This window comes from Rhodnius prolixus, unplaced genomic scaffold, assembly GCF_049639745.1.
Source record: "Rhodnius prolixus isolate KJV_2025 unplaced genomic scaffold, Rpr scaffold_5, whole genome shotgun sequence".
Classification (NCBI taxonomy): Eukaryota; Metazoa; Arthropoda; class Insecta; order Hemiptera; family Reduviidae; genus Rhodnius; species Rhodnius prolixus.
In genome coordinates, this window is record NW_027411624.1 from 32425064 (window position 1) to 32436558 (window position 11495).

Here is an 11495-nt window from a genome sequence, read left to right on the forward strand (position 1 = left end):
TCAATCTAATGTTATTGTAAATAAGCACCATCTGGACCCTAAAATAACAATAAAAGTTTCTTTAAAAAAGGCTTGCTTAGGCCCACTGATAAATTAATTTAATTTAAGGCCAAACGAATTACGAATCTTTGCGATCATTTAACAAGACGAATCACACAATACTTATCAAGATAGCATGTAATAGAAATCAGTCTAAGATAAAATAAAATAAGCAATCTATCTTAAGAAATTTTTTAGAGCGAATTAGCATTGCGAAACTAAATAAAAATAACTAAATAAAATTTGGTTACGACGAAAAAAAATTTACAATAACAGACAGATTTATTTTGTAAAGAAAAATAAAATTATATACAATGGAAAACTAAAATTTGTAATGACATAATCTAATTAAAAAAACTTTCAATTTATTCCTGAGACTCCAACAAATGGGAATAATATATAAATGAAAAAATCTAAAAGTGGTTTGTAATTTCACAAAAGTGAAATAATAAGTTCTATCTGCTTGAATAATAACTAAACTGAGACTGTATTCATCTCTTTAATAATGCTCCCTATTTAATAAACTGTGCAGCTGCAGACATTAGATAACTATGTTTACATTCTCGCTTTAATATTTACTAAAGGAGATTGAAATTTCTACAAAAAAAAAAAAAAATGAAAACAATTTCATTACAATTACAATTTCATAGGTAATTTCATTAGAATTAAAAACTATGAGTCCTAATTGGCTTGAAGTACTTTTTTACTGATAATTCTTTACTTTAAATTCAAAATTGTTGTATAATGAAAAGATATTGCTTTTTAAATTGCATTTGTATTGCACTATGCATGATGGTAATCAAGAACACATCAACATTAAGGGGATTTCTTGTGTTAATTCTTTCTCTCTCAAACTCACCCTTTTTCCCTTGCATTTTTTTTTTCAATCTTTTTCTTTAATCAATCTAAATCTGTTGTTTAATCAAATGCAATACTGAAATCTGTCTTGAAACTTCTCCTATCGAGTGAATACATATTATCTGCCGTACATTCGTAAACTCCAGCGTCCATTTGGGTGGCCGGATCGATCTCTAATTTTGATTTCACTCGATCTTTTCCTATTTTCCATTCATATACCTGGAAAATAATCCATATAAATAATTTTAATTTATAAATATAAAAAAAAGGAACGTTGAAACAATTAAAAAGAAATTGATGTATAAACACACAACTTTTTTAGTCCAGTTGTCAAGATGAATTACCTATCTCTGCATTTTTAATGAATGTTAGGTGAGTCTTGTTACCCTAATCTGCAACATAACGAGGCTTGTTGTGCCGAACCCCTCGTAGAACAAAAAGCAGAAAATTCTCCTTATTTTGCAAGGTCCAGAGTTTTTCCACTCTGCGAATTATTTTCCTTGATATGCAAGTGCTAGAAGACATATATCGCAAAATAGCGGTTGCTACACAATCAGGCCGAATAGAAGAGACTACTTCTTCTTCATCTTCTTCTCCTTCTTCTTACACAAAAAGTAGAAATGTTTTAGCCTTCAGAGATAGATAAAAAAAAAAAATCATTAAGTCGGCGAGGTCACTTGATGTAGATTTATCCGGGTCGGTTTGATAATACCAAAGGCATATGCTGTTGCCTTAACTGGTAGATACTAGTGGAATTGACTTGTATGCCTAATGCTGGCCCTAATTAACTACCTCACCAGCCTAAAATTTCCAAAGGTATGTAGATGGTCAGGTGCTTCCAGAACAGACACACAAGTCTTAATTACAAGGACCAAACTACCCAAAAGAGACCTTCTAATCGGCTCAAATTTAATCGGCTGATTACGGCCATGATTAAATGTGATTTGACTTCAGTAATATAGATTCACTGGTATAAAGCGGTACATGTAGATAAGTGTAACATGCAAATAATATCTTAAGTATTGTTCTGATAAAATATCATAATGAGATGGTAGGTCTGATAAACAAGCACTTGTTCACAATAAGTAAAAACTTTAAAATCATTGTTGTTAAGATGAATTAGATCCGAAGTGCTGGATAATGTTTCAAATTTTACAATTTAAAAAGCATGAAGCCGTTTCTCCAATACAATAACATTAACATCAACAACTGTTTGTTTAGCAATGTTCCATTATGTCAAATTCTTTTCTAAGAAGAAAACTCGAAATTAGAACTGAATAAAATCTGAAATAGAAGGTTACTTTTAAGCATCCCTTTCAGAACCCGTAATTTTTATCCCCTTTAAGATTTCAAATATAGGGGGATACATTGCGAAGTACGAATAACAAGTTTAGCCTTATAGCAAAAAAAGTAAAAATAGGTACAGTAAAACTACTCATAGATTGACATTTGCGTATTGAATAAATGGTGAATGATATTGTTTTCCAAAATTAATCCAATATCTTAGATAATTAATTCATCAGGATTGGTACAGAAATCTTACTTTCTCTATAACAATGTATCCAAGCTTTTTAAAGTCGAATTACTTCGTATATAAACCTTATGATTCTATCACCGTAGATGTATGAATACTAATTTAATAATAATTTGAATTTTCTACCATTGCAGACCCCTCTAATTTGGCAACTGGTTTAACAATAGGAAAAAGAAATAATGGCTACTTTATCATGCAGTTTACTTACATTTAAATAATTATGAGAGTACAATTCCACGCCATCTTTGAACCAAGTTATGTGGGGTCTAGGGCTGCCTCTAGCCAGACATACAAAGGATATCTTATGGCCCAGAACGTATTCAAAATCAAAATGAGATGCTGTTATAATTTTTGCACCCTGAACAGAAATAAAATTTGGTAAAGACATGAATTCATTATATATTTACAAAATATACAGTAAAGTTTAAAGTAAAACTGTCCTATTTTATTTTATAAACATATTTCTTTATAAAATCTTAGTGATTTAGAAGAACTTTAATGCAATGAGAATTGAACATATTGCCATTATTGGAAAGAGATATTTGTTCACTCGTGACAACTTTTAGCATTTCTCAGTGTCAGTCACAAACTTTCTACAACTTTATGTAGCTTTCTTGCCCAGCAATTCTTTATAAAATCGTAAAATGAAAGTTTCTTTGCTGGTTACAATGTTTGATGTAAAGAAAAACTCGCATTAAAACAGCGCATTAAAGCAAGTCTATTCAATTTCCAAACGCAATGAAGATTTCAGTCGATACCAGAGTTAAAAATATTATTAAAAGATAAGTTCGTGTGAATACCAAATTAGATACTCTTGTTTTAACTCAAAGATAGGAAACTTTTCATAATTTATTATCAGATTTGCATAGGTTTAACGGAGAAACCTTATGAGTAAATAGTTAAGAGTGATTCTTCTGAAATTTGGAATATATTCTTAATTGAACTTAAATAATTTTGATGTAAAGTTAAGTGAAATAATTGTATAAATTCATGCTTGAATACTGTGAGCGCACGCCATTAAATGAAAGAAGGCCTTCCCTAACCTTAAGCAAGTTTAAGAAATTGGGATGGATTTAAAAGACTGGAGACATAAACATGCTTTATGGACTTTAGAAAAATATAATTTGACTTCTACAAGGACAATGTGATTTTTGAGATTTAATTGATGCCGAAAATCGTATATGCTGAAAGCAGCATGGATATATGAACATGTTACGAGGGTCGTTTGAAAAGTCCGTGCAAAAATAAAAACTACTTAATTTTTTGGGGTAAACCTTTTTTATTTTTCAACATAGTCTCCTTTTAGGCTTATACACTTCGTCCAACGCTGCTCTAGTTTGTTGATCCCTTCCGAATAATAGGATTTGTCCTAGTCTGAAAAATAGCCATTCGTTTCTGCAATCACCTCCTCGTTTGAATAAAATCTTTTTCCCGTCAGCCATTCCTTCATATTGGGGAACAAATAGTAGTCCGAGGGAGCCAAGTCTGGAGAATAGGGGGGATGTGAAACGAGTTGGAACCCTATTTCCATTAATTTTGCGACCACAACTGCTGAGGTGTGAGCTGGTGCGTTGTCGTGATGGAAAAGGACTTTTTTGTGGGCCAATCGTGGGCGTTTTTCTTGCAGCTCCGTTTTCAAACGGTCCAATAACGATGAATAATATGCACCTGTAATAGTTTTACCCTTTTCCAGATAGTTGATGAGGATTATTCCTTGCGAATCCCAAAAGACAGTCGCCATAATCTTTCCGGCCGAAGGAACGGTCTTCGCCTCTTTTGGCGCAGATTCCCCCTTGGTAACCCATTGTTTAGATTGTTCTTTGGTCTCAGGAGTGTAGTGATGTATCCATGTTTCATCCACAGTGACGAAACGACGCTTAAAGTCCTGCGGATTCTTCTGGAACAGCTGCAAACCGTCCTTGCAACACTTCACACGATTTCGTTTTTGGTCAAGCGTGAGCAATCGCGGCACCCATCTTGCGAATAGCTTTGTCATGTCCAAATGTTGATGCAAAATATTATGTACCCGTTCATTCGAGATGCCCACAGCACTAGCAATCTCACGCACCTTCACTCTTCTGTCATCCATCACCATATCATGGATTTTATCAATGATTTCTGGAGTAGTAACCTCAACAGGGCGTCCAGAACGTTCAGCGTTACTTGTGCCCATATGGCCACTCCGAAAATTTTGAAACCACTTATAAACTGTTCTAATCGAAGGTGCAGAGTCACCATAATGTTTATCAAGCTTTTCTTTAGTCTCCTGAGGCGTTTTGCCTTTCATAAAGTAGTGTTTAATCAACACACGAAATTCTTTTTCGTCCATTTTTTGAAAATCACTCGACTTCCACGATTCAAACGAATGCCAAACACAAAGAAATAGACCGATCTGGCTGAAACTTGGTGTGTGTTCTTCCAACAGATGCTACTAACTAAACATAACCTCGATACGCGCCAGTGGTGCTATCTCTCTGACTTTGCACGGACTTTTCAAACGACCCTCGTACTTACTTGTTGACATTTTTTTTTTTAACTCTCTCTACCTTACAATATTTAGTTGAATATTAATATCACAAAACCACTACTCACGTTGTTATTATTGTAATATCTGTCAGATTCTGGGTCTCTATATTTTCCAGTCACAGGTAAACCAATTTGTGTTCTTGATTTTGAACGACTTTTTCCTCTACCGCCACCTCTTCTCTGACCCAGAGATCCTGTTGCCAGTAGTATTAGTATTACAGCTACGAGAAATCTCTTCTCCAATTGTCTCATATTAGTTTTCATTTCAGGTTGTAATTCACTAAAATATGGAAGATGCAAGGTTTATTATTTATCAATAATCACAGTTAAAAGACTGATAAGTCTGATGGAACTAAGGAAGACAAACTTTCAAGTAAAAAAAAAAGGTCTTTGCCAAGCAAAATAATAACTAGTGTAAACAAAAGTGGGATATATTGGGCAATTTTGAGAGCGATTGTCATCAACTGACCAACTTTTAACGTTTCTCTTTTCAGCTCTTTCCTATGTGGCGCATAAAACAAGATTTTTCAATCTGTTTTTTTGCAACAAAAGCTCAATAGAACTTACAACTATCGAACAAAAAGAAAGTTCAATATTTTGAATAGAATCGTTGATTTTAACCAAACTTTGAACAAACATATTTTTCATAAAATTACTTAAAAATCTAGCAGCATTCTTTTCGAGAACGACTTTTAATCTGAATCTTTCAATCTCTAACAAAGAACCCACTTCATTAAAATGAAATAGGTGCACTTAATTCAGCCTAATCAAATATTGTATTCAGCCTAATCAATTTAATTACTTCTATAATTCTGGCGAGAAAAGTTCTGTTACGATTTACAACTCAGTTGTAGAGAAAGGTTTTTGATAGAATTTACAATTACCTGAAATCAATGGGAATGAATCCAGATGATCACAACTAAAAACTAAAATAATAATAAAAAAAATTGTACTGAAAGATACCTGCGAACCAAGAATCTGTGCAATAATGTGTACTCCAAGTTGTCAACACTAAGAGGAACAGTGCAGTGTCTTGATTAATGCGGATAGGGGACCCTGATAGGATAGTTAAATGCCGGTTAGGTGACATTGCCATATCCACCAATTCCCTACCGCTCCCTATTCATAATATTATCCCATAACTCTATTTTAATGTTTGTCCCTACTTAGCATTACATCTATCTCCATCCCTACTCATAGCTTTCTTCATACTTTCTCATACTGTCTTTGTTTTTATTATCAGCTGTCTTTATTCAGAACTATCACCCTTTGCTTCTCTTTTCACTTGGTAAACAATCCGTTTCAATTGTCACACACTTGCCACGCTAATATTGGTGGGAGTTTATACAAATTGTTAATATCCTGTGGTTATATTATTATTTGCAGTGTAATATAATCTGCAGAGTAACAAACATGAATGAAATATTTTCCACCAGAGGTCTACGTTATTGCTTGCTTTAAGGTCATACCGAATTCTTTTAAATAGCTAATTTTTTTGGAAATATCATGTCAAATAGTGCCCTTGAAAAAAAAATTAAATTTTTAGTGTTTGTTGAGCCTTTCTATGAACCAGTACTACTTCATCAGTGGCGTAGCTACAGGGAAGCAACTGGAAGCCCCCCCTAAAGCCGGGGGCCCCTTTATAAATTTATTTATTTACTATTTATATTATAAAAAAGTCATATATTTAATTAACTTTTCTTTTGTTCATAAATATCGTTTAGAAGTATTAAAACCTCAAATACATTCTATTATTTAAAATAAAAAATTATAACTACAAAACAACATTGTTAAATAATCATCCACGTAACCTCATCTATTGGTTTCTCGTCTGAAATATTTAGCATTGTTTGCTATTGAGAATAAAGAAGCAAGTCAATTAAACACGAAGACTCTAATTGACAAATTTGCGGCTGCAAAATCTAGACGAAAAATTTAAATAACTTTTTATACTTTGTTTATATTCAAATATGTTTTGTATTTTATTTGTAATCAGTTTTCTTTTAAACGTTTAATCCTCGTATTTAATGATTTTTAATCAGTTATTTAGATTAATAATGATTTTCCTTTGTATAAACAGTTGAAATAAAAGAAATATTAGTAGGGGCCCCGTAGTTAGAATTTGCTTATGGGCCTAAAAAAATCTAGTTACGCCACTGTACTTCATGTTACCAGACCTTAATTTTTATCAGATCTTTAAGAAGAATTATTATGCTGCAATTCCCGTAGTTTCAGCACTTTTGTTAAACACATTAAAACCTCTCCAAGTATCTCCTTACAGCAAGCTTGAGATATTGCCTATTTAGATTTTATAAACAACGAAAAAATAATAAAATGTACATATTCTTTTGCACACTTCTGTTTTTAGTAAGAAAACAAAACAACTGGCAGAAAACATATGTTTCTTATTTACATCTTACTGAAATTTTCTTAATAATAATTTCTTATAGAAATACCAAATTTTTAGAAATGAACTTAAAAAAACAAAAATGTAGAATAGCATTTTCAATGGTAATTTTATCTTATTTTTGCACAAAACTTTGCGGACCTTAATTATCTTTTTTGATGGGATACTATTAAGTCAAAGACTGGAATGTTTTAACAATTGTCGAAGAGGATTTCTCTGACAAAAAGTTTACATAAAGCCATTAGTGCTTTGTGAGATTCACTTCTATCACAACATGGAAGAAGATGAGATTCAAATTGACAAACTCAAGTTTATCATTAGGCCAGTGTTTGATAAAATGAAACAAAAACACAAAAAATGACTATCATTTGCCATTCACATAAAAATAAGGCAGTGTATATGCTTACCATAACGCTGACTCTAAGAACTGTACCATTAACTCTTGGTAGGTTTGGGAGTTAACCTAATAACTATTATCCTTGGAACTCCTTGCGAAAATCGTGACATTTTGGTCATTGATTCATTGATATTCATTTGATAAGTGAGAAGCTCTATTTCAATGAAGGTGATCAGGAACATTCTATTTTTAATTTTTTGATTCAGGCCACCTGGCCACACATTATCGATTGGCTTAGCTTTTTAAGCTGAGAGATCCACCTGTCGAAAAACAAAAAATGAATCAGCAGCAACGTCGACGCAAATAGAACTTTACAAGATCCAATGATAGTAAAATGGCAGGTTGGCGAAGAAGTAAACAAACCTGAAGAATTAAAAATGTAGTTTGGTCCACAGGGTTAAAAAATATTGTTGATTCCATCCATCGAAGATATTGTAATATTCATGAAAGTTTTACATTTTCATCAATGAATGACACTTGCGGAATGAATAATATCCCAAACAATTAAAAAAACATCACCAGAAATGATAGAAATATCATATGAATGTTTATGAAATAACTTCACAACATTACTGCAATGAGATTTTCATACAGACTTTAAGGTTATGAGGTAGGTATTTAATTGCAGTCAAGCAATATCCTTCAATAAATTTGATGTAGATGAAAATAGAATAACTGAATTCACTTAGGAAGTTACCTTTGATGACAATGAGAACCTCACAACCAGTGAAGTTCCTTATTGCTGTAGTAAACACATTCCTGTCAGTCGATAATGTAAACCTAATTCTGAATCACCTGTTCTTCAGGTAGCCTTGTAGATAATAGATTATTTCATACGTTCTAAGTATTACAACATAAACTAAACCCTTTACTCACACAAATAATCTTTCACTTTTAATTGGAATAAGTAATGTTTAAATTTTTGTAAAATTTAACTGAAATATTGGCAAATACTGTAGCAATTTCAATCAAATAACAGCCAAGTTAAACCTTTTTCGAAGTTATTCAAACTGTATCCAATCTATTATTTTAAAATAAATTTTCTTCGAAAAATTATAATTTTATTGAAAAATGGCATGTTATTTTATAAATATATTCACCCAGAAGAAAATAATATCGTATTTTATTCTTGGAAAGAATTCATTTATATTAATAAAAAAAAAGCTAAAGCTCTTAAACATTTGTTTAAATTTAATCACAATCCTATATCTTTAATCATTAAACAAAATTATTCCATTATTATTATTCACCCAAAGTAATAACTTTTTTTCATTATTTTTGTTTTTAATTAAACCATACTTTTTTAACTAAACTTTTATTGAAAACGTTTCAATTTCATTCAAAAAATATAGCTTTGAGTGTTTGAAAATAATATTTTATGTTTTAAACGAATTAACCTTGGTAGTTCTAATTTTGGTTAAAGAAAAATGAACCTATTTGATTAAAATATTTATCGTTAAACGTAGGCTGTGGCACTTTCCAATAATAGATGTCCGATGTCTACAATCTTACATTAGGTTTTAATTAAATTATAGTTATTGATGCAATATTCTTTTCAATTATTACATTGTATAACGGTCATAAAATGAATTTAAAACATATTTATAACCTTTCATTACGTTACCTTCTTCAGAAATCATTAACTGCCCTGTTGCACTTAGTTCTACCTTTAAAGTTTATAATAACTGCCGCTAGGTAGCAACACCTCCCGAGAAAAACAATTACCTACATTACCGACATTTGATTATGTTTATAAAGAAAGCCACCAGATAGCAACACATCCCGAGAATTGCATTTATTATAAACAACTTTCAAATCCTTTAAATGTTTAATAAGTATTGCTCTCTGACAGCGGTAGTTTTAACTAAACTTTTTTTAAAAATTTTGTTTTTTCATTTTTGTTTTGTATTCTTTCCATTTTTTTTTATATAAAACTATTACCGATACCTGGTATTATATATTTTTAATAAATTTAAGTAGATTTAAAAACATAATAACTCAAATTTGGATTAAATATTTGCATTAAATAAATCTTCCTTCTCGTACAGTCATTTTGCACTAGCGTTTATATAAGTAATTCGAATCCGCCGGGTGGGAGGGTGGGGCGTTTAATTTTTTACACCGAAACTTGACATTATTAATCACATTTCCTTAGTATTATGTTATTTTAAATATGTAAATATCAGTAAAATTTGATAACTTAATTTTGTATTCAACGAAAAGTTACAAATAATATTTTGCTAATTAAAGTGGAAAAATCTTTCTAGGTAACTATCCTAATATTTAAAGAATTTATTTTTACCATTTATAAACTAGTGTTTATTGTTTTTTATTTAATATACAGTTAATTCGGTAAATTGACGTTTAATTAACGCGTTTAATTTCATCTATATTTCTCTATTGCAAGCAGTTAGTTTGAACTAAATGACATTCATTCATAAATTCAGTTTCTTTTTCAGCTTGAAGTAGTTTGTTTTTGAGAGAAATTGAGAAAAAACAATTCTAAAACTGGGTGATGGGTACACCAACTAAGACTAGATATATTGGAATGACGAGCGACACAGCGATACACCCTTCCCAAGCACTCAAGTCGTACTGAAGGGAAATCTTGTTTGACAGCTGTAAATACTGAGTTTTAGTGCAGCCTGGTGGCAAATATGTAAACTACAATATGTACAGAGTCCAGTAGGTGCTGTTACCTGGTGGCACTTTTAGGAACTTTTTTTCAATATCAATCAATTCTTTCCGTCTAAATTTTTGTTTTTCATACTTTGTCAAGTAGGTGCTGCTACCTGGTGATAATCGTTTAAACCAAACATTTATTGATTTTTTTCATGTATTTTTTGCACCGGAACTTGAGTTTATTAATAAAATTCCTTGTATTGTTATTTTAAATAAATATTAGTAAAATTTAATAACTTAATTTTGTATTCAACGAAATGTCACAAATAATATTTCGCTAATTGTACTGGAAATAATCTTTCTTAGTAACTATCCTAATTTTAATAGAATTTATATTTACCACTTATAAACTAGTGTTTATTCTCCTTTATTTAATATACAAGTAATTAGGTAAATTAACGCGTTTAATTTCATCTATATTTCTCTATTGCAAGCCATTAGGGTTGAACTAAATTACATTCATCATTTATAAATTCATTTTCTTTTTCAGCTTGAAGTAGTTTGTTTTTGAGAGAAATTGAGAAAAACAATTCTAAAAATGAGTGATGGGTACAACTCTAGATATATAGACTAGATACATTGGAATGACGAGCGGCACAGCGATACACCCTCCTCAAGCACTCAAGTCGTACTGAAGGGAAATCTTGTTTGACAGCTGTAAATACTGAGTTTTAGTGCAGCCTGGTGGCAAATATGTAAACTACAATATGTATAGAGTCCAGTAGGTGCTGTTACCTGGTGGCACTTTTAGGAACTTTTATTCAATATCAATCAATTCTTTCCGTCTAAATTTTTGTTTTTCATACCTTGTCAAGTAGGTGCTGCTACCTGGTGATAATCATTTACACCAAACGTCTTGTTGATATTTTCATTTATTTTTTGCACCGGAACTTGAGTTTATTAGTTACATTTCCTTGTATTATGTTATTTTAAATAAATATTAGTAAAATTTAATAACTTAATTTTGTATTCAACGAAAAGTTACAAATAATATTTTGCTGATTATAGAACGAATAAATCTTTCTTGGTAACTATCCTAATTTATCAAATAA

The 11495-nt window shown here is 31.1% G+C and overlaps 1 protein-coding gene across 2 annotated transcripts; it reads right to left on the reverse strand.

Annotated features, from left to right (window-relative positions):
• Positions 1-302: 302 nt before the first annotated feature.
• LOC141457846 (immunoglobulin domain-containing protein oig-4-like) lies at positions 303-6078 on the reverse strand. 2 transcript variants are annotated; one of them, XM_074135145.1, is made up of 4 exons: positions 5921-6078; positions 5024-5237; positions 2640-2789; positions 303-1116 (listed from the first exon to the last, which is right to left on the reverse strand). In XM_074135145.1, the coding sequence occupies exons 2-4, from the start codon at positions 5219-5221 to the stop codon at positions 958-960; spliced, it is 507 nt and encodes a 168-aa protein (XP_073991246.1). In that variant the 5' UTR covers positions 5222-5237; positions 5921-6078; the 3' UTR covers positions 303-957. The 2 variants fall into 2 exon arrangements, with proteins under 2 accessions (XP_073991246.1, XP_073991247.1); XM_074135146.1 differs by having other exon boundaries at positions 5842-5994.
• Positions 6079-11495: the final 5417 nt, after the last annotated feature.

Excerpts from the sequence above, each read along its gene's own strand:
- LOC141457846 (XM_074135145.1), bottom strand. The coding sequence starts at position 5,221 with ATGAAAACTAATATGAGACAATTGGAGAAGAGATTTCTCGTAGCTGTA. Across the intron at positions 2,790-5,023 it reads GATATTACAATAATAACAAC|GGTGCAAAAATTATAACAGC; the intron begins GTGAGTAGTGGT and ends ATTTCTGTTCAG. Across the intron at positions 1,117-2,639 it reads ACTCTCATAATTATTTAAAT|GTATATGAATGGAAAATAGG; the intron begins GTAAGTAAACTG and ends ATTATTTTCCAG.